This window comes from Molossus molossus, unplaced genomic scaffold, assembly GCF_014108415.1.
Source record: "Molossus molossus isolate mMolMol1 unplaced genomic scaffold, mMolMol1.p scaffold_m16_p_8, whole genome shotgun sequence".
Lineage (NCBI taxonomy): Eukaryota > Metazoa > Chordata > Mammalia > Chiroptera > Molossidae > Molossus > Molossus molossus.
In genome coordinates this window covers 34,763,898-34,788,641 of record NW_023425402.1, presented here as the reverse complement: position 1 = coordinate 34,788,641, position 24,744 = coordinate 34,763,898, and the positions used below count along the sequence as shown (strand labels likewise).

At 36.5% G+C, this 24,744-nt stretch overlaps 1 protein-coding gene across 1 annotated transcript in view; it reads right to left on the bottom strand.

Annotated features, from left to right (window-relative positions):
- COL19A1 (collagen type XIX alpha 1 chain) overlaps nt 1–24,744 on the bottom strand; it is a 325,038-nt gene that overhangs the window by 233,641 nt on the left and 66,653 nt on the right. The window contains exons 9-10 of the mRNA XM_036248752.1: nt 20,030–20,087; nt 19,818–19,870 (exon numbers count right to left, since the gene is read on the bottom strand). Of these exons, the coding sequence (XP_036104645.1) occupies nt 19,818–19,870; nt 20,030–20,087 (111 nt within the window). The remainder of the gene's footprint in view (nt 1–19,817; nt 19,871–20,029; nt 20,088–24,744) is intronic.

The following is a 24,744-nucleotide window of genomic DNA, read 5'->3' as shown; positions in this document are numbered from 1 at the left end:
CTTTCTTTCTTTTTTTTTCATTCATTTTTAGAACGAGAGGAAGGAGGCAGGAAGGGAGAGAGAGAGAGAGAGAGAGAGAGAGAGAGAGAGAGAAACATCGATGTGAGAAAGAAACATTGATCCGTTGCTTCCAATATGCACCCTGACCTCCTGAGGGGTAGAACCCACAACCTAGGCTTGTGTCCTGACCAGGAATTGAACTTGTAACCTTTTGGTGTACAAGGCAATGCTCCAACCAACTGAGCCACACTGGCCAGGGCCTTACTGATTTTCTTCAAATTAGCAGTTATGTCCTACTAGGAATGTATAATCATTTAAAATCTTTTGTCACTTTTCCAGTCCCTGAGGGAGAGATTAGCATATTTGTTTTTGTCTCTATCTCAAAAAAGAAAAAAAAAAAAAGAGATAGATTTATTAAGCAGTATAAAACCTAAAGCAGAGCCCTGAGCAGTGGTTAGAGCACCAGCCTGCAGACTGGGGAGTCCCAGGTTTGATTCCCACTAAGGGCACATACTTTGGTTGCAGTTCGTCCCCAGCCCTGATTGGGGTTGTGCCAGTGGCAACCAATCAACGTGTCTCTCTCATGTCAATGTTTCTCTCTCTTATTCCCTTTCTCCCTCCTGTTCTACCTGAAGATAAAAAACAAAAAACCTAAAGAAGAAAATAGACTTTGAGAACAAAATTTTATTTAACAGATTAATGGATGATGATGTTTCTGCCAGGACTTTATCTAAAATCTCATCTACATCAACAGAATAAGCCCCTCTTTATGCTTACGCTGAAGTGTGGTTTCAAAGCTCTGGTGTCCCATGCAGTGTGGGGTCAAGCTGAATTCCATCTCTGCAATAAATGCATTGACAACTACTGGATGGGCAGACATTAGTTACTTTTCCTGAACTCTTATTTCTCTTCTTCCTCCCAGTCTCAGCACAAGAAACCATTGGCTTCTGATTATTATTTTAACCCATTATTGAAAGAAAATTACAATCAATGTTTCCCATTGCAACCATAACTTTCTAAACTTGTTACTACTGAGGAATGTGTTTTCTATTACAGGTTTTCCATTAAAGGGCCTGGGTACCTTTCCTGTTACAAATCCAAGCTATAGATGGGCAAAAAAATGAATATGAGTAATGGAAAGCAGGGCAAAATCTCAGGCTGCTGCTGACAGCATTGTTACCGTTATTACTGTACTACACATCATGTCTTCAACCTCACAGAACAATCAAAAGCACCCTTTCCAGAATTCAAAGTAACCTCTTTGAGTGCTGTTCACCTGAAATCAATACAAAAAAAGCGTTGAATGCAAAAAAAAAAAAAAAAAAAGGACAAAGTAGCCACTTTGAGAAGATTTTGGAAAAAATGTAGATGTAATTTAAGGCTGGCTGGTGGTTTTCTGAAAAACTGATTGAAGTATTTTATTTCGACTTCCTTTATATCAATGCACATTTCCCTGAAGTAAACACAGGTAGGCATAAAACATAAATTATTAAAAAATTTCCTGATTCATTTGACATTGGAATCAATGTCTTTTTTTATTCTGCAGGAAATATATGTTGTCTAAAGGGCACTTGATAAGGAATCACACTCTCAAGGGCTGTCATTTGCACACTTAGTATCAATGAGACCAAGCAAAGAAAGGCAGATTAAATAAGTAAACAAAAATTTGCTAATGACTAGATCTAAGGCCAGAAAATAGAAAGTTATATACTATGGTGCGTGTTTTTTCATTAAATAGACATTCAGACTTAGATTAAAAAGTCTGAGATCCTATTAAACACTGTTTCCATATTTAAAAATTAACCTATTATTTCACTTAAAGTATGTTTCCAGGAACATAACCTTCTGTATGAATTTAGTGTACACTTAGAAATATATCAATATTTCTCATTAATTCATATTTATTAAGAGAAAATTTACTTATATTGAATATTGAGTGAAGTAGCTGGAAGAAACATCTGAAGTGAAATAAAAAAAATCTGTCATGAAAACCAATAAAATAAGTGGCTTAAAATAAATTTGATTTTGATTTTGTGTATCATTAACTTGACCTCTACATTTCCGACTACAGTCCTGCTTTATTCAGGATGTAATCTTTGGAAACTGAATTTTTATATGGTTATTAAATTGTTAGCACTCAAATATTTCAGGAAATAAAATATATACCTCCTATATATATTTTTTTCAGTTATCTCATCAATCTGAGTCCTTTCATTTCAAGGAGTAGTATTTTTTTTCTTCTATATTCTTCTATATTTCCAAAAAATATATTTTGAAATTAAAAATATATATACTGCATAAGGTTTTAAACTTCAAACTTTTTGAATCGTTTGTATTTGTTGGATCTTTAACGCAGCTAACATGTGCGAATATATTATCATATTAATGTTCAGGATAAGGCAAATTTAAAACATTCTTAATCACAAAATGAATAAGACCCTGTTATTACTTATTCTTATGGGTCATTTCAGAGGAGAAACCAGCCCACCAAAGGTAATGGTTGGTCAATATACAGCTTAGTCATAGTAATGTAAATATGGGGAGTTAGTAAGTAGCAGTTGAACTCAACACCTACTGTCCAAAAATCCACCTACTGACCTTAGTGTATACGCATGTGCATACACAAGTATATGCTGGTGCACATACCTAGAGAATAAGCAGGATGGGTATTCTTAATTATAGGAACAAGTATATAGTCATTCATTTGTATTCACCACCTCCACCAAAGAATCTGTTGAGGTATTGACTCTATTGAAATTTTATTTTAAAGTCAGGCACTTTTGCTGTTTAATTTGCATTGTGGAGAACAAAACAAAAAAAAATTAGGTGAGAATACTGAAACAATATTTTCCGAACCCAAATTAACCTTCCCCAAATTTTTGCACATTGGTCTTATTTCACACAGAAATAAACATCTTATGGGTCTTGTACATGACTTCCCTTTGTGTCCCTATCAAGCCTTCTGTTCACTAAACCAGTCATTTTTCAAATGATAATTTGGAGTCCCTTAATAGAATGGTCACTGTTCTCTGGGCACACAGTGGTTAGCCAATATATCTCTTAAAATGTGGCACTCAGCTCTGGCTGGTTTGGCTCAGCGGTTAGAGCGTCAGCCTGTGGTCCAGAGAGACCTGGGTTCGGTTCCCACTAAGGGCACGTACCTCGGTTGCAGTTTGTCCCTGGCCATGGTTGGTCGTGCAGGTGGCAGCCACTCGATGTGTCCCTTTCACATCGATGTTTCTCTCTCTCTCTTCTTCTCTCTCCCTCCCACTCTATCTGAACAAAAAATGGAAAAAAATGTCCTTGAGTGAGGATAAAAAGTAAATAAATAAAATAAAATAAAATGTGGCTCACAGAATTCAGCATATCACTCCAGAAATGGTCTCACATACACAGAATACACACACACACATACACACACACACACACATTACATACACCTTGTTCTGGGTACTATACTGATTCTATTAGTACGACTTGTTTTTTTAATGCTAACTTGCTTATGTAATATGGAACTTATAGTCAACTACAACAATGAAGTTTTCCTTTCAAAGACAAATGTTTTGCAATCCTTTATCAAATTAATCAAATGAAAAGTACACTAAGTTATTTTATTAAAAAGCAAAAATCCCAAATAATTTTTATATATAGCAAAATTAGAGAACTGAGCCTTGGCCAATGTTGTAGAGCTCATTACAACACCCAGGCTTGTGTACAATTGTGGTGATTTTCTTCAAGTGGATCTGTTAAGAACAAGTGTTTGGGCTTTTCACTTTGTTGTGAAACTAGCTGTAAGACAGTTTTTAAGTAAAGCTGAAACTTCACAGAAGTACTAGAAAAATAAAAGACATGTAATGTGAGTCCTCTACTGAAATGTCTAAAGTATAGAAATTGATGTCTGAACCGAGTATTCTAACAAGTGAAAGATAATTTAAGATATAAAGAGAAGGACAGTGTCATCGGTAAGCTCCTAATTGAGGAAAGTGAGATACCAGTAACTGCAACTATTTCCTGTCCAAAGTATTCCTCATGATGAGTAATTTATAGTTCTACTTCTCTACTTCATATCAATTACTTCTACTGGAGCTAAAATGCACTAAAGTCATTGGTTACTGATCTTTAGCCCTGAAGTAAATGATTGTGAAGACATGGAGAAAGAACATTCCTCAGCACTGTTGTAAGAAAGTCAGGAGGTTTTCAAACCTAGTTTGGAAAAAAAAAAAAAAAAGAGAGAGAGAGAGCAAGATAACCTGAACGCGCATGCTTGAAAGAAAAGAGAGAGCATAGTTCCTCCAAGAGAAAATGGGAAGCAAATTCTGGCGCTGCACACACTTCTATTATATTTCATTCTAGGAAGCAGTGTCTGTAAGCTTTGCTAGGTAGGTGAGAGAGTCTCCCGCCCTCCTATTTCCCTGAAGCATGCTTTGGCAGAAAGTACAGAGACACAGAAGCATCACTCCCATCCGTGTCTTTTCTAGTACCCTCCTCAGCGTGGTTTCCTAACAATCATCCTCTATTTCTTTTCTCTGTTGGCCTGGGGCTAAGTCCATTTGAGTTGTGAACAACTCAATAAACATTTGTCTGGAACTGATCAGGTGCTATTTGCTGGACCAGGTATTGGAGCTCCAGGGATGAGAGAGATACTAAGTTCTTGTTCTTTGTTAGCTCATGTGGGCACACTGATAATTTTTTACTGATAATGTAAATAAAGTGCTATGTGAGCAGAGTGAAGGGGCTATTAGATCTGTCTGGTGGTCAAGGAGGCTTCATTAAAAAGATGCAATTTTGTCCGGCTGGAGTGATTGAGCATCGACCCATACACCAAGAGGTCGCTGGTTTGATTCCCAGTCAGGACACATGCCCAGGTTGTGGACCTGATCCCCAGTGGGGGTATGCAGGAGGCGGCCAATTGATGTTCTCTCTCATCAATGTTTCTATTTCTCTCTCCTTCTCCTTTCTCTCTAAAATCAATAAAGGAAAAATAATAAAAAAAAGAGAGATGCAATTTTTCTTGAACTTTGAATTTAGTCATCTGTGAAAACACAGTGAATTGTCTGTGATTATCCTCTTAAATCTTTTGCCTAACAGTTTCATTCAGTACCTTACACACTGGCCTGGTTGTCCCTGACTTGGCTGGTGAAAGGTTGCTTTAAGAAAACTCTACTATCTGAAATTTTAGATGTCTCTATAAAAGACAAGTTATCTTTAAATTCACTGTAGCTCAGCGATCTATACCAAGAATAAAATAATTAGCTACTAAACTATGCAGAGAAACAGAGCGTGTGATCTTTTCATGGAAATATTTTAATAATCATGTGCTAGATTCTCATAGTGCATTAAACCAAACAGGAGTATCAGCAGCCTCGGTTCTTGAAATCTGGCTGTTTAGCAAATAGAAGTCAAGCGCCTGGGTGCCAGATTCATGGCATGTGTTGAGCTTGTCATCCATCTGTTGTGCTCTCTGCCAACTGCTCTACTTGGGGTGTGAGTGGAAGGCATTAGAAGGGAATAAGAAACCATTAAGAAATAAAATCAACTGCAGAGTGAGCAAGTTTCTTTTTCTTTTTCCTGTCCTTCTATTACCTCTGTCCTTCTCATGTTTCTGCTTATTTTAGTCCTATATTGTATTGATATACTACCCACAGATAAGACAATTAAATGAGACTTACTCCATGTAAAGGCAGTAATTTTTCACTGACAATTCAAGCTACCATTCTTGTAACGTTGGTAAGTGAAGCCAACCAGTCCGTTAATAAAACTGTTTTCTTTGTGGTCATTTTTTTCTATAAGTATTGGTAATAATAAAAAGTATAATCTTATGTCCTGAGTTGACTATACCTTCATTCCTTTCAGAATTTTCTAAAACACAGAAATATACAGAGGAGTCTTTGTTTAACAGGCATTTTCTCTAACATAAAGTTCTTACTTGTTTAACTTTGACAATTTCAAAGGAAGGAAAGATCTCAAGGTTAGAATTTTGATACCTACAATAAATTGTCACAGACAAATAGGTATTTTAACGTTTTCTTCAACTGGGGAAGAACTCTGAAATTAATTTTATTTCTTAATTTCAAGGACAATTGGGTGAAACTAGATAATACAGCGAGAAAGCCAAAATTCTCTTAAAATTCTCTAGTTTTTTCAATAAACACCTATAAGTCTCTGGGTCTCTGAGGCACTAATGCTACATCTAGACCAGGGCTATTGCAGAGTTCATTGTAATTCACAGCAGCCAAGGGCCTTGTCTGTGCTTCCATAAACTGCAAAGCATTTGCCTTTATTTCCGAAAGCTGCAGTCTTCTCATAAAAAGTCTTTTTAAGGGAAAATCAAGATTCAAAGATCACAGTCATTTCATTTTCCAACAGAAAAAAACACACAAAGACAGTTATGGAACAATGGATCTGCCCAGTTCAGTCTCATCCCCCTGCAAAGACTGAGGGCTTCAGAGTTACTGCAAAAAAAAAACCCATCATACAGAGCACTTTGTAATTAGGATAGTGAGCCTGACGATTTTTAAGACAAGCACTTGGTAACTCTCTCATCATATTATCAGATATACTTCTTAAGTGCACTTAATGCATATGGCTTTTTACCTCTGGAAGTTTGAGTTTTTTAATAAATCCATGGTACTAACACTTTTGTTTTTGATCAAATGAATATAAAATGTAGCCCGGCTGGTGTGGCTCAGTGAATTGAGCATCGTCCCATGGACTGAAGGTCCTGGTTTGATTCCCAGTCAGAGCACATACCTGGCTTGTGGGCTTGATTCCCAATAGGGGGTGTGCTGGAGGCAGCTGATGGATGTTTCTCACATCGATATTTCTCTCTCTCCTTTCCTCGCTCTATAAAAAGATCAATAAAAACATTAAAAAATGAATATACAGTTTATAAATGGCACATTTGGTACAGGGCAGAGAGAATTTTCTAGGTTAGGTGCTGAGGTAAGGTTAAGCTGAAGAGTGTGGCCATGACTGGCCTGCCTGAAGCTGGGTGTGCAGGGCAATAGGCTCTCCAAAGTCAGGTAGGTGTAGGAGGTTTGACAGCATATTCAAGCATAATTTTAAATTTGGAAACCAAACAAAATGAAACAATATTGGTTTTATAATACTTATTTTGGAAGGTAAAACTAGACAAAATCCTTTTATTGGGTGAAAAACATATGATGATCATTTTTAATAGGTGGGCACAATTTTCTGAGGGTGGGACAGTCAGAATCCCTAAGGTTAGGTAGACTTTAAAAGGAGTCCATAGATTTTTTTTTCTTTATTTTATTATTATTTTTTTTTGGTATGTGCCCCTAGCGGGAATTGAACCCCGGACTCTCTGGTCTGCAGGCCGATGCTCCAACCGCTGAGCCAAACCGGCCAGGGCAGATTTTTTTCTTTTTTTTAAAAAAATCTTTAAAAAAAATGTTCAATTACAGAATACATTTAATATTATTCTGTATTAGTTTATGCTGTCTAGCAAAGTGGTTAGAAAATCATGTACTTTACGAAGTGATCAAGGTGTCCACAGATCTTACGAGAACAGACACAGCCCTCCCTGGAGCAGAATGTAGGATTCCATTGTACAGTTCCCTCTGCAGGCTCCTGGCGAAAAAAATTTAAGATCTAATTCAGAGCTGTCTATGCAAAGGAAATCTGGGTACTTGAGGAGTTGTCCTCAAGTAATATGGCAAAGGTACAAGAATTATGGGTTCATATGAATAGAGAGTCAAATCTTGACTCCACCATTGGCTAGATATAAAACTTTGGGGAAGTTTTTATTTTCTCTAGCTCTCAGTATCTCAATCTGTAAAAGAGTGATAAGTCTTACTTCATAGAGATATTGTGAGAAATGAATGAAATAATGTGAAGAAGTGTCTTGACAGTGTCTAGCACATAATAACCATTGTGTAACTAAATGACGACTATTATTTTTGTGAACGTTTATATACATATTTTGGTTAAGTAAAAAATGTATTGGTTTGCTAGCAATTTATTGGTATTAACAGATCAAAGTTTTCTAAGATATGAGACTTTTATTTTAACATTTTTCTACTAAATATATTTTGAATAAATAATAAAACATCCCTCAAATGAGGTTTTGTTTTTTTTAATCCTCACCTAAGGACATTTTTGCATTTACCTTCAGATAGAGTGGGAGGGAGAGAGGGAGGAAGAGAGAGAGAAACATGGATGTGAGAGATACACATCGACTGGTTGCCACGACACGACTCCAACTGGGGCTGGGGATGAACTGTAACCGAGATATGTGCCCTTAGTGGGAACCAAACCCGGGACTCTGGTCTGTGGGCCAATACTCTAACCGCTGAGCAAACAGGCCAGGGCTCAAATGAGTTTTAATTTGTCTCATAGTAAGCCAGAGTTTAGAATACTAGAATCATCAAACTGTTTTCTTTTGAAATTATTGATTGTTTATTAAATATTTATATATCAGGCCCTGAGCTGGCACTTTCATGAATAATCTTATTTTAATCATTAAGGCAAAGCTAGAAGTAGGTACATTATAATTCCCATTTTATAAAAGAGAAAAGTTAAAACAAACCAAGAGATATGCCCTAAACTACACAGGGCGAGGCTTTGAGCTGGGAGACAGACCCAGCCAGTCTATCTCTTGGTATTCACTATTTGAATGGCACAATGGTGATGGTTGTCATTTACTGCATACCTCCTTCATGAGAAGCAAGATCAATTTAGTAAAATTTATTTTGCCTTTAAAATAAATGTTTTTGGACAAACTCCAGGTAATTCAGCAGATAGAAAACTGGTGTTAGCATAAATTAAGCTCTATATTGAATTTTTAATGTCACACTGTTAGGATAATGATTACTGGAAAATAATTATTCCTATTTTTAAAAAATATCCCCACTTCTCAAAAAACACATCTGATACATGACATACATAAGCTAAATAGAGAATAAAGCAATTTTTCATTTGATATATTCAGGTAATAAATGTGAGCTTACTTTGAGTGTTAGGTTTAGAGGTAACACAGTGGGCAGGATTGGCTCCCAGTATTCAAATCTTCCTCTTATTTTCCCACTACTTACCATGAGGACATGAGTTGTCAGTGTGTGTGTGTGCATGCATGTATGCCTGTGCGCATGCACGTGTGACCTTTTTATTATTATCATCATTTTTGTTAATCCTCACTGGAGGATATTTTTTGCATTGATTTTTAGAGAGAGTAGAAGAGAAGGGGGAGGGAGAGAGAGAGAGAGAGAGAGAGAGAGAGAGAGAGAGAGAGAAGGAGAAACATCATTGTGAGAGAGATACATCAATTGGTTGCCTCCCCCCCACACCCCAACCCAGGCCAGGGATCAAACCTGCAACCCAGGTACATGCCCTTGACCGGAATTGAATCTGTGACGCTCTAATCACTAAGCCATACTGGCCAGGGCCACATGTGTGATCTTATACACTGCTATTGACTTCTCTTGGAAACTGCACCATACAGTTTACTAATTTTGACTGACAGTGACTTCTGTCCAACCAACCTTACCAGAAGTCACCAGTGACTAATAACTAATAACACTTGCTAAATGGAATAGATTTTCTTATACGAACACAGAACAAAATTTACCAAATCTCTTAGGCACAATCCTAGCTGTGCTGAATCAATATAAAGGGGATACTAATTTTTCAGTGGTGTGTTGGCAGTAGAGCTGTATATTTCAGGATAGAATGCCTAGTGCAAGTTTGTACGAGGTAATGAGTATTATAATTATAAAACAACATAATTAAATGCTACAGCTCATCCTCAAAGTCTCCATAACTTCATATTCCATAAATTGATTTTATAATGTAGTGCTGGTTAGTAAACTATTTTTCTCCCAGCCCTCAGAAGAAAAATGCTGCCTCAGTAAACTAATACTTTGTTCAGGGCATTGAATTAAAAAAAAAAAAATTACTGCTATCACCTAGCCAAACTTCAAAGTGTAGGTTTATTTTAGAATAATGGGATTTATATAGAGATCACTTAATTTATTACTGCATCACATTGGATATAAGTACAGCTAATATAGAAATTCTATGCCATACTGCTCAGAATATTTCACTTCATTATTATAAATCAGTTTTCTAGTTTAAATATTAAATCTTAAAAAAAAAATAAAAGACATGCCCTGGCTGGGTGGCTCAGCTGGTTGGAGCATCGTCCCATACATGAAAAGGCTGCAGGTTCCATTCCCAGTCAGGGTACATCCTTAGGCTGAAGGTTTGATTCCTGGTTGGTGCACATACAGAAGGCAACCGATCAATGTTTCTCTCTCTTTATCCCTTCCTCTCTCTCTAAAAATTGATAAAAACATATCCTCAGGTAAGGGTGAAATAAATAAGTAATAAAGGACTTTGAGAATATTTTACTGGGGTATATGTTCCATAGTATTTTTCACATGTATTTGTATTTTTTTAATTTATCTTTTAACAGAACTCTTAAGCCCTTTTATTTCTAAGGAAAAGAACCCCAAGAATTACAAATGCCGAAAAGCAGAATCAAAGGGAAGCTCGGGGACTCTGTGTGAGTCCTCTGGGAGGTGCAGAGGAAACACATGAAGCCAGCTGTGAGAGATACAGCTCTGAGGATACATGATACTTTCAGAACCAATGGCATTTCTTTAGAAACTTACTCAGAAAAATCAATTGAGTCATTTTCATCATAAAACAATGGAAGTATTTTACCCCAAACATAAATGCTCATCTTTACAACTTTGAAATTTTTGAAACTTTAAAACTTTTGAAAATTTTGATATATCTTCATTGGAGTCAACTTATTTAGAACTTATTAACCATGCCCTCAAATAACATAGCTTTTTTGTTATTTCTGTTTTGTATATATTCATTAGAGTTATTTTAAATAAATGGTAACCTGAAGATGGTGGTGGGAGCCCAGCACCATCCCCCACAGAAGCAGCCTGATCAGAGCAACAGAGGTGGTGAGCAGACACCCATCCTCAGGCAGCAGCAGCATAGGTTGGCAGCTAAGACCCATCCCCAACAGTATCAGCAGAGGTTGAGCAGGAGTTGAGCCTCGTCAGGCAGCAGCAATCCCCAGCCTGACCTGCAATTCACAGCTCCAGTGGGGCCTGTGTGATACAGCTGCCTGTGGCTCCAGTGGGGCTGGCGAGATCCAGCTGCCCATGGCAATGGCAGGGCCCATGGCCCCAGTAGCAGCACCTACTAGGATGGACCAATACCAGCCACCAGAAGTCAGTCCTCCAGGACCCACAGTAGGCAAAAGGCACCATGCACCAGAACAGTCTGGGAGGCACAGCAGCCTTATTTGATACACATCGACCTGTCAACACATCCCAACATCTCTCATTGGGTCTAGAACTACCAGATGGCTAAAATGGGGAGACAAAGAAATAACACCCCAATGAAAGAAAAGGAGGAATCACCAGAAAAAGAACTGCATGAAATGGAAGAAAGCAATTAGTCAGATTAAGAATTTAAAGCAGCCCTGGCCGATTTGGCTCAGCGGTTAGAGCGTCGACCTGCGGTCCTGAGAGACCCAGGTTCGGTTCCCACTAAGGGCATGTACCTCGGTTGTAGTTTGTCCCCGGCCCTGGTCGGTCGTGCGGGTGGCAGCCACTCGATGTGTTCCTTTCACATCGATGCTTCTCTCTCTCTCTCTGTTCCTCTCTCTCCCTTCCACTCTACCTGAACAAAAAAATGGGAAAATGTCCTCGGGTGAGGATAAAAAAAAAAAAAAGAATTTAAAGCAATGATTTTAAGGGTGCTCAAACAATTCAGTGAGAACTATAAGCAACTCAATGAGAATTATGAAGAGTTCAGTGGGAACTACATCAGCTTAAAAAAAAGAGGTAAAAGCTATGAATAAAAATCAAGAGGAAATAAAGAACGACAAAGCTGATATGAAAAACACCTTAGAAGGATTCAATAGTAGATTAGAAGAAGCTGAAGACTGAATAAGGGAGTTAGAAGACAAGATAGAAAAAAAAAAATAGAGCAGCAAATGTGGGGAAAAAATTAACAAATAGAAGGAAAGTTTAAGAGAGATTTGGGACAATAAAAAAACATAACAATATTCACATCATAGGGGTACCAGAAGGAGAAGAATCAGTGAAAAAAATAGAGAACCTGCTTGAAGAAATAATGACAGAAAACGTCCCTAATTTGGCAAAGGAAAGAGTCACACAAGTCCAGGAAACACAGAGAGTCCTAAGCAAGATAAACCCCAAAAGAGTCACAGTTAGACACATCATAATTAAAATGGCAAACTTTAAAAACAAAGAAAGAATCTTAAAGGAAGCAAGAGAGACAGAAACTTACCTACGAGGGAGCTTCCATTAGATTGTCAGCTGATTTCTCAATAGAAAACTGCAGGCCAGAAGGGAGTGGCATGAAGTGTACAAGGTAATGAAAGGCAAGGGTCTGAATCCAAGACTACTCTATCCAGCAAGGCTATCATTCAAAACTGAAGGTGAAATAAAGAGCTTCACAGACAAAAAAAAAAAAAAAAAAGCTAAAGGAATTTAACACTACCAAACTAGTACTGCAAGAAATGCTGAAGAAACTGCTGTAAGAAGAAGGAGAGAGAGAGAGAGGGGTGTGTGTGTGTATGTGTGTGTGTGTGGGGGGGGGGGGGGACACAAGCATAAAATAAAAATGGCAACAAATAAGTATCTATCAATAATAACCTTAAACATAAATGGCTTAAATGCCCCAATCAAAAGACATAAGGTAGCTGACTGGATAAGAAAATACAACCCATTAATATGCTGTCTACAAGAGACCCACCTCACAACAAAATACTTACACAGGATGAAGGTGAAGGGATGGGAAAAAATTTTCCAGGAAAAAAAACAAAACAAAACTGGTGTAGCAATACTCATATCTGATAAGATAGACTTCAAAACGAGGGCCATAATAAGAGACAAAGAAGGTCATTACATAATATTAATGGGAACAATCCAACAAGAGGATATAACCCTGATAAACATATATGAACCAAACACAGGAGCACCAAAATATATTTAAAACTTCTGGAGGACTTCAAAGGAGAGATAAATAGCAATACAATCATAGTGGGTGACGTTAACACCCCACTGACACCACTGGACACATCGTCTAAACAAAAAATTAACAAGGACACAGAGTCTTTAAATGATGAAGTAGATCAGCTGGACTTAATTGATATTTACAGAACATTTCACCCCAAAGCTGCAGAATATACATTCTTCTCAAGTGCACATGGGACATTCTTGAAGACAGACCACATGTTAGGACACAAAGTAAGTCTCTACAAATTCAAGAAGATTGAAATCATATCAAGCATCTTCTCAGATCACAATGGCATGAACTAGAAATCAAGAACAAAAATACATACAAAAACATTTAAACACATGGAGGCTAAATAGCACGTTATTAAACAATGAATGTGTTACCAAGGAGATCAAGGAAGAAATTAAAAACTTCCTGGAAATCAGTGAAAATGAACATACAACAACACAAAATCTATGGGACACTGTGAAAGCAGTCCTGAGAGAAAAATTCATAGCACTACAGGCCTATCTCAAGAAACAAGAAAGATTCCTAATTGACTTTCTAACCCTACAACTTAAAGAACTAGAAAGTAAACAAAGAACTCCAAAGCAAGTAAAAGGAAAGGAATAGTAAAGACCAGAGCAGAAATAAACAACATAGAAACTAAAAAATCAATGAAACAAAGAGCTAGTTCTTTGAAAAGATAAACAAGATTGATGGACCCTTAGCCAGACTCACCAAGAAACATAAAGAGAAGAACCAAATAAACATAATCAGAAATGAAAGAGGAGCAGTAACAACTGACACCACAGAAATACAAAGGATCATCAAAACATACTATGAACAATTATACACCAACAAATTGGACAATCTAGGCAAAATGGACAGATTTCTAGAAACACACAGTCTCCCAAAACTGAACCAGGAAGGGATATAAAACTTGAATAGACCAATAACAACTAAGGAAATTGAAGAAATAATCAAGAAATCCCCAGCAAACAAAAACCCAGTCCCGGGGGGCTTCGCAGGGGAGTTTACTGAACATTCAAAGAAGACCTAATAACCATTCTCCTCAAACTATTCCAAAAAATCTAAGAAGATGGAAGACTTCCAAACTCATTTTATGAGGCCAACATAATTCTAATTCAAAAACCAGATAAAACACTACAAAGAAAGAAAACTACAGGTCAATATCCCTGATGAACACAGATGACAAAATCCTTAACAAAATATTGACAAATTGGATCCAGCAATACATCAAAAAAATTATTCATCATGACCAAGTGGAATTCATCCTATGGATGCAAGGATGGTACAATATCCTCAAATCAATAAATGTGGTACATAAAATAAACAAAATGAAAGAAGAAAAAGATCATATCAATAGATGCTGAAAAAGCATTCGACAAAATCTAGCACCCATTTCTGGTAAAAACACTCAGCAATGTGGGAATAGAGGGATCATATCTTAACATAATAAAGGCAATATATAAAAAACCTACAACCAACATCATACTCAGTGGACAAAAACTACAAGCATTTCTCTTAAGAATAGGAACCAGACAGGGATGCCAATCTCACCACTCTTACTTAGCATAGTACTGAAAGTCTTAGCCACAGCTATTAGACATGAAGAGAACATAAAAGGAATCCAAATTGGAAAGAACAAAGTGAAACTGTCATTATGCGCAGATGACATGATACTGTATATAGAAAACCCTAAAGACTCCATCAAAAATCTACTAGATTTAATAAATGAATTTGGCAAAGTAGCAGGATACAAAATTAACTTCAAGAAATTGATGACATTCTTGTATAGCAACAATGAACTCACTGAAAGAGAAACTAAAAAAGCAACCCTGTTTACCATTGCAGCAAAACAAAAAAACAAGATACCAGAAATAAACTTAACCAAAGAAGTAAAGGACCTATTCACAGAAAACTACAGGCCACTGAGAAAGAAATGGAGGAAGATATAAAAAAGTGGAAGCACATACCTTGTTCATGGATTAGAAGAATTAATATCATTAAAATGTCCATACTACCCAAAGCAATCTATAGATTTAATGCAATCCCCATCAAAATACCAACGACTTATTTCATAGAACTAGAACAAATACTCCAAAAGTTTATATGGAACCAAAATAGACTCTGAATAGCTACTGCAATCTTGAAAAAGAAGAACAAAGTAGGAGGAATCACAATACCGGATATCAGATTATACTACAAGGCCACTGTAATCAAAACAGCCTGGTATTAGCACAAGAACAGGCATATAGACAATGGAACAGAACAAAGAACCCAGAAATTGACCCAAGTCATTATGCTCAATTAATATTTGACAAAGATGGCAAGGGCATACAGTGCAGCAAAGACACCCTCTTCAAGAAATGGTATTGGGACAATTGGACAGCTACATGCAAAAAAAATGAAGCTAGAACATCAACTTACACCCTACACAAGAATAAACTCAAAATGGATAAAAGACTTAAATGTGACTCATGAATCCATAAAAATCCTAGAAGAAAATGCAGGCAACAAAATTTCAGACATCACACGCACCAGAATTTTCACTCATACAATGCCTAAAGCAATAGAAACAAAGGCAAAAATGAACACATGGGACTACATCAAACTAAAAAGCTACTGCACAGCAAAAGAAACAACCATCAAAATAGAAAAGGAACCCACTATATGGGAGTGCATAATTGCCAAAGATATATCAGATAAGGGCCTAATTTCCAAAATATATAGAGTACTCATACAACTCAACTAAAGGAAGACAAAGAACCCAATTAAAAAATGGGCAGAGGAGCTGAATAGACACCTCTCCAAACAGGACATATAAATGGCCAAGAGATATATGAAGAAATGCTCAATATCACTAATCATCAGAGAGATGCAAATTAAAACAACTATGAGGTATCCCCTCACACCTGCCAGAATGACCACCATCAACAAAATCATCAAACCACAAGTGCTGACGAGGGTGTGGAGAAAAGGGGACTCTAGTACACTGCTGGTGGGAATGCAGACTGGTGCAGCCACTATGTAAAACAATATGGTGTTACCTCAAAAAATTAAAAATTGAATTGCCATTTGAGCCAGTGATCCCACTTCTAGGAATATACCCTAAAAAACCTGAAACACCAATCAGAAAGAATATATGTACCCCTGTGTTCATGCCAGCACTATTTATAATCCCTAAGATCTAGAAACAGCCCAAGTGTCCATCAATAGATGAGTGGATAAGAAAGCTGTGGTACATATACACAATGGAATACTATGCAGCTGTAAGAAAGAGTTCTTATGCTTTGAGACGACATGGAGGGACCTGGAGAGTACTATTCTAAGAGAAACAAGCCAATCAGAGAAAGACAACTATCACATGATCTCACTTATTTGTGGAATATAATGAACAAAGCAAACTGAGGAGCAAAATAGACCCAGATACATGGAAGTGGGGTGCAGACTGACAAACCTCAGAAGAGGTGGATATGGGGGGAGGGAAGAGATAAACCACAGAATTTATACACATGTATTCGTAGAGAAGGATATAGACAAAAAGGCTTGGGGGGGGGGTGTTGGGAGGAAGTTGTCAATGGGGGGATAAAAGGGAAAACATCTATAACAAAAATAAATAAATAAATAAATAAATAAATAAATAGTAACCTGGGAATTATAGAAGTAAAAAAAAAAAAAAAAACACACAAAAAAACATTGAGGTGATATTTCTTCTCTTGAGTGTTACATCTCTTTAACACCAAGTGAAGTGACAATTTAGTAGCAGACGCAGCACCACCTGTCACTGTACCCAGGAGAGGATATGGTCAAAGACTTGGTGATTCTACAGATATCATGAAGGTACATGAAACTAGGACCCACGAGCCAAGTGTAGCCTGATACCATGCTTGGCACCACAGGAAGCTGCATGAATTTTCTCATGGTCTGTGAGGCCCTGTAAGAACAACTCAAGTAAATTAGACCCAAATAAAACTGCTTGATAAAAACAAAACTGCTTGAGGAAACATGAGAGAGTGTTTGTCAGAATAATTTGTGTTGAATTTAGAACACCATAGATACAGCTTTCCTTATCACATTAACTTTTAAGTTCCTTGGAGACAGTCTTCACATAGACACTGGAGTTCATTGATTTTGTGAGACTCACTCCATGACCCTTTTGACCAGATAGGCCCTGAGGGCTGAAATGTTATTCTTATAATTACTAGGTTTGACCAGATTATTAGTAGGTGGTATATTCCTTTGTATTCATTGATGTTTTACTTTAAGTAGAGTGTAGGATGAATCATCATACCAAATTCTTTCTTGAAATTTGATCTTCTGGGAAAAGAAACAAAATCTTGAATTCTGAGGAGCATTTGTCTCTAGAACATCATGTCTTGCTCCAATTCCTTCACTCTGCCCTAAATGTCCTCTTTATGAAGCAACTATTTTTTTAAATAGAGAATTTCTTAGCTTACATACTTAACTTCCAGCCTGTTGTTTTCTTACTCTCCTGGATGGCCCTTGACTGAGATTGATTTGATCAGCTTTTGACTGGTTGAGCCTGTTGATTACTTCATCTGGTTCTCATACTGAAGCCAGTCTGCTGATAGCAACTTTTCAGGACTTGAAAGCCTTGTCCCAGCCAATCAGTAGCAGTTTATGCCTTGTTTTCTCAAATAGGATCCAAGAGAAATCACTCTGAAGCACTGGAATTAATGATATTTTATAATAATCTTAGTAAATTTTTTTCCAAAGTATTCCAGGGAAATTTTATTCTGCTGCCCTATAATTTATCGTGTAAACTTATATGAATCGTACTTTACCAAAAGAAGTAAAGAAGTTCAGTATGTAATATATTTTATAGTCCAAGCACTTCAGTGATTCTGTTTCTGGCTTTGTAAAAAAAATTCCCATATTCGAATTAATTTGAAAAATCCCAATGATCTGAAATCTAAACAATCAGAATGCTGGGATATATTTTAGGAAGGTATTGGCAGACTAAGAGTATAAAGCAAATTTTGATTGGGGCACTCTCTTTTGGAGTTAAGGGAAGTATTGAGTAGTAGTCTCTAGGAGAAGAGGCAGTTAGAAGGAATTAGACCCTTTTAAACATGTATTTGAAGGAACTTTTACTTATGATGAAGAGTCATCAATTAATGTCATTAGCAAAACCAAGCAAGAGGCTAGAAGCCAAAATAAATATTAACATGCATCAAGGTATCATTATTCAATGTTCAACACAGTTGGTTGATTTCACTCACTCTAACATGTACTCTACTACAGGAATAAAATATGTGCATATCAGTCTGAGTAACTTGTAAAAGAAAAAAAGCAGCATCAGAAAAGCAGTCACATATCGGAGATACATTTAAGAAGAACACCAAAAAAAAATCTGAACGTGGGATATACAATTGAAAGTTACAGACACAGACAACAGCATGGTAGTTACCAGAGGGAAGCAGGGTGGGTGGTATTAAATGATAAAGGAAGCCAAATATACAGTGACAGAAGAAGATTTGACTTTGGGTGGTGACAACACGATGCAATATACAGATCATGAATCATGGAAATGTGTACTTAAAACCTATGTAATCTTATTAACCAATGTTACCTCTATAAATTTAATAAAAAATAATTACCAAATTATTTAAAAAATATTAACAATAATTTCTGAAATACCCTCAGCTTCAGTTACTCCTGTGACAGCTGTAGGTTAATAACCACAAGGGTTATGGCCTTCTAGATAGTGAGACACAATGGACTAACTTGATAATTAGTGCAGCTGTAACAGGTACAGAAACTTATACTAACCTTACTTTGGTGAAGAAAAGAATTGTCTTCTAGCATCAAAGTGTGACACTTGAATAGTTCAGAGATATATATATATATATATATATATATATATATATATTTTTTTTTTTTTTTTTTTTTCCTCACCCGAGGACCTTTTTCCATTTCTTGTTCAGATAGAGTGGGAGGGAGAGAGAAAGAAACATCAACGTGAAAGGGACACATTGAGTGGTTGCCACCCACATGAGCCATACAGGGCCGGGGACAAACTGCAACTGAGGTACATGCCCTTAGCAGGATCCGAACCTGGGTGTCTCTGGACCACAGGGCGACGCTCTACCGCTGAGCCAAACCAGCCAGGGTAAAATAAATAAATAAATAAATAACAATTTTTTAAAGTTTATATAAAAACTGAACTGAGTAAGATGCTGAACTTCAACACTAACCACTTATGAGTAAATTCAATATTTAGAATCACCTTATAGTATTACAGAAAACAATGTGAAATATCAACCATTTTATGATGTAGATACTATATTTATAGCATGAATTAAAATATATTTCTTGTATTTTTGTTTATAATATCTCATGTGGTACCATATAAATGTAAATGTTTATTTGATTTATGTCTGTAGTAAAATATGTATTAAAAGAGACTATACCATACATAAAATAGTGACATTAAGAAAGAGGCTTGTGCTCTTAACAGTGGTTCTCAACCTTCTTAATGCCGCAACCCTTTAATACAGTTCCTCATGTTGTGGTGACCCCCAACCATAAAATTATTTTCATTGCTACTTCATAACTGTAATTTTGCTACTGTTATGTCTTAGGCGACCCCTGTGAAAGGGTCGTTCGACCCCCAGGTTGAGAACAGCTGTCTTAGAATAATGACCATTGCTCTAGAGCAGTGGTCCATCAGTTTTTTCTGAAAAGGGCAAGACAGTATTTTAGACTGTGGGCCATATGATCTCTCCCACAATTCCCTAACGTTGCTTAAGACAACATACAAACAAATGAATGTGAAGCTGCGAAAGTCGAAGCGCGAAGTGGCCAGGGACGACTGCATATAAATAAAGAATCCTACTTCGCAGAAATTAATTTATCACGGTAGAGTCTGGAACTGATTAACCGCGATAAACAAGGGCTGACTGTACTTACCCTTCCTGTCTGACATGGCCACATAAAATAGCCACAAAGTTTAATCAAACAGCAAATCAACCTATCTTTCCCCCAGGGGTTCCAGGAGCACCAAATTCACCTTTAACACTAACTGCACCCTAAAATGCAGAAATGCTCATTAGGAGGTTTTTTCAAAGGAGTATAATTGCTAATGTGGTCCAAGAGAATCTACTATTTCATAGATAGCTTGCACCAAAGTCTGTGCCTCAAGTTCCTTCCTCATATTGTCCACAAGTCATTAAACTATGCAGTTGACAATTAATAATAAAAAAATTAATTATTAATAAATATCACCATGCTAATCAAAACTAAAACTAAACGTTCTCCACACAGACATATGTAATTCAGTCTTGTTAATTCTTTCATATTTCCCAAAGGGAAGAAATGATTCTATTGCTGTTCCCCAACTAATACCTGAGATATCCAATTCAAGTCATGGCATTTCAGACCCTAAGTTACCCATATCATACATGTTTCAGATAGTGTGCCTGACCTTCCATTGCATCTTCCAGGAAAACCTCAGCTTCCACCTGCACTGGAAAGATCTGCTTCAATAAAGCTGGCGAGTTGCCTACATCTGCCTTGATGGCTCCATCACAAATTCAGTCTAATAAATTTATCCTTGAAACAGTGGAAAACAGTATAACTCTTTGAATGAGTTTCTCTAAATATCATTAATGCTTGGTAGAGATTAAAAAGTATATAAGAATTTATGAATATAAAATGCCATTATGAAAATAATATTGTAGGTTAATTTCAGATTTAAGGCACATAAGGAATTGTCAACTTCAAGTTCCTATAGATTAGATGAGATTATATCAGACTGGGTAAAATTGATTAAAAAAAAAAAGAAACTATCAATTAATCCAATATATTCAATATTGGATTAGAAAGGATAAAACAATATTCTTTATTAGATAGAAACTCCAAACCATAATATTAAATTCTGCTTCAGTCAAGTTGTTACTAAGATGTTCATTCTTTAAAAAAATTCTGAATGTATTTTCATTCAACTATTTTTATTGGTGTGGTGTGACACAGAATAGGTATATGAGTAGTGTCATATTAGAAAGAAAACACAGGGATCACTAGTAATCTCTGGGTTAACACAGTAGACTATTGAAAATGGAAACTTCCATATAGTGGGATTAGAGGGTGGGGTAGTAGAAGGTTTTTGACTATAGAATCAAGTAAGTAAACTTAATGAATTTTAAATTATCTTGATTTTCTCTAGAAGTATATTAGCAAAGCAATCATTTCATAAAGCCTATACTTTTGGGATAATTAACTGGTTATGTGAAAGATAATACAAAAATGAACTAGAAAATTATTCCTAAAATAGAGCTCAGATCACACTCTCCCTTAGGTTCAGGAACATTGAAATTGAGCTGCTATTTTATAAAACTCTGAGAGAATTTCATCTCTGAAGTGGGTGAGGGTATTAGCAAGGGTCTTAACTGAGAAAGGAAAGTGGTTGCTAAGTAATTACGCTGCCAACTATACTTGCTAAGAAAGGGGAATTAAAAGATTCAGAAAATTACAATAATTGAGTCTGAAAACTAATAATTATTATTTCAAATAGTGTCATCCAGAGTTTAGTGTTGGACAGAGGGCATGGTGAGAATGGTTTGATTAGGGGCCTCGACATAGAATACTGATCATATCTAGGTGTTCAAACCTAAGCAGGGTTTGCATTTTAAACCATCTTACTCCATGAAAGAGGGTCATCATCTTCACGAAAAACGTAACAAGCAGTAAATCAGGTTCATGAAGCATCACAGTGGGAATGAGAATATAGACAAATAAAGATAGACATTAAATCATGCCAAAATGTGTGGCTTTTCCCCCTATATTTCTGATTCTTTGTTAACTAATTGGCATTATCAAGCTAAAACTAGTCAGGTCACTATGTAAAAAGAACTTTTGGTTTTTTAAAGGAAAAAAGTGTAGTGGAATAACAGTGAATAATGTATTGGTCCTTTATGATTTATTTAGCTCTTTCTTCCCAAACTGCCTGGCAGTATCCCCTGGGCAATTGGGGCACTGAATTTATAGGTTCTAAAAACAGCAGAGTTGATGATTCAGACTTTCTTGAGGTATAGTGTTCATTCTTTTACCCAACACATATTTAACTCCAATTATGTGCTATCCTATGTATGGTGGTCACAGAACTAATATGCTAGTAAGAGGAATAAACAGATGTGTAATGATAACATGTCAGGTGGCAATAAAAGTGCTAAGGAAAGAAAGAAGTCAGAGGTGGAAAGAAGGCATGTTTTTCATATAGAGATGTCAGAATAGAATTTTGGAATACACACACACACACACACACACACACACACACACACGAGCCTGCATGATATGAAGAGCACCAAGTGGAAATCTAGCTGAACATTCCAGGTGTCTGAAAACTGGTGCTAAGACTTGGAGCAGGAGTGGACAAGAGGAGAGAGTAGGAGACACTACAGGGTGTGCAGAGTAGGGGAGGGAGAGCTCTACACATTATGTGAAGGCTTGTAGCCCATGGTTAGAGCTTCAGTGTTTATCTTGAGGGAGGTAGAAAGCCGTTGGTGGGTTTTGACTCAAGCAGGACAGGACTTAGATGATTATGCAGAATAGTTGTCTAACTCACACTATAGGGGCATAAATAAAGGTGAAATTTATTCTTTATAAAACAAATTACAGAAAGGATTCTCAAAATTTAAAACCTTTGTAATGAGCAATACATAATTTGGAAAGAGATTTAGAAATTGTATTCTCAAAACTTTTCTCACTCTTAACTCATTACACCAAAAATAAAATGCACAAGATTAGTAACATATATCAAACAGTTAACAAGAAAGATTAAATTATAATTGTCTCTGGATGGCTCCTAATGAACATTATTCAAGCATAACAATGCAAGGAATCTTGTCAAAAACTAGTATGGTGCAACTAGGAAAAGTCTGGTAAAATAATTTTGAGAATAAGAGATACAAATTTGAATGAAATATTGAAAACACTGAGTGATTTTTTGAATAAATTAACTATCAATACAGTATTCATATTTACTATAAGTAGCATATAACAAGATGTTTATATACTAAAATATTTAATCATTTGAAAATTCTAAGGAATTATTTCACAAATGAAGATTTCTTTGTTTTTGGTCAAGTCACATAACAAACTACACTAGACCTAAAAGGATTATCGCCACCTGTCCTTCACCATGTGAACAATTACATTATGGATAGGAAAACAGAGAATATATATTTGTTGAATATCTATTATGTGCCAGTATCTGATACTAAGAGCTTTTTATGCATTTTGTTGTACTCCTTCACAATAAGCCATTGACACGGTGTTATTAAAAATCAGTTTCAAATAAAGTAACAGGTGAACAGAATTCAATTCCAAATGGTTCAGGCTCCAAAGTGGTACTCAGGTCTGCCTTCCAACCTCAGCTCTCTCCTTCTCTGTGTCCCTCCTAGCTCTCATAAGGACGCATCTTTCTGACACAGGTGAATGGTACTTCTTCTGCTACTATTCTGTCCACTCTCCCCCAAGTATCCTTTCTTGGTCTTATAGACAAGGAAAACCTTCAGAACAACATTTGTTCCCTTAGTAACACTGATTTCCAATCATTTCACAAAATTAACTATTCGAAATGCTTTAGAGCAAAATGACTTTTGATTTCCAGCTAGTCGGGCATTATTTTGTGCACCCACTCTAATAATAAAAATTATATACCAGACTTAAACACAGGGAAATGCCTTCTTTATTTATTGCACATTTAAGTTGCAAGATCACATAGTACAATAGAAACAGGAACAGGCTTAAAATGAAACAATATATCCAAGTTTATCACAAGTGCCAGGAGAGCTGAACACATTCATGGCCATGGTCACTGAAGTCATATTTACACAGCAAGGGTTCTGCTGGTTTAATCAAATACTGGTGTTTGTATTAAAAAATAAATAAATAAAGGAAGTATACTGATTAATTACTTGTTTTGTTTTGTAGATTATCAACTTATTTTCTCCCAGCTATTTTTGCCTTGCCACCAAAATGTCTTGCCATTATAAGTTTTGTGTAGTCTGGAATTTAAAACAAATGTTAATGTTTCAAAGATATATCACAAATGGGTATCCATGTAATGCACTATAACTCTGAGAAACATTTTTTGTATATTTTCTAGATTTGGCATACAATAAATTTGCTAATAATTATCATTTTTAATGGTTCCTTCCTTCCCAGTTTTTTTTTTTTTTTTCTATTAGTTTCCATTCCCACAGAGGGAGGGAAGGCTCCTTGAACAAATTATAACTAGATTATAAACCCAATGAGAACATTTTCTATGCTTTCTCATTACTGCTATAGCTCCAGAATTTAGCACACTTTTGATTATAATGTTAGGAACTCAATAAATAGTTGTTGAAGAATGAATGCAATATAGTAAGCAGTTAGGCATGAGCAGAGTGGGAACAATAGGTCAGGTACAGAAGGTCTCCAGGGTGGAAGGCCCCAGTACCTATCAACAGGCAAAACTGGGCTAGGACCTCAACCCCCAGGGTGACCTTTCCTCCTCCAGCATATTGCTGCTCATGTTCGTCATGTGGTTTAGACCCCCTAACCATTGACTGGTCATATGGTTCAAACCCTCCCTGACCATTCCTTCCCTGGCATGTCACTAGTCATGTGATAGACCTCCTTAGAGGAGGAACAAGGGGGCAGATCATAGCCTCATAGACTCCCATACAGGCCCTTGCATGACCA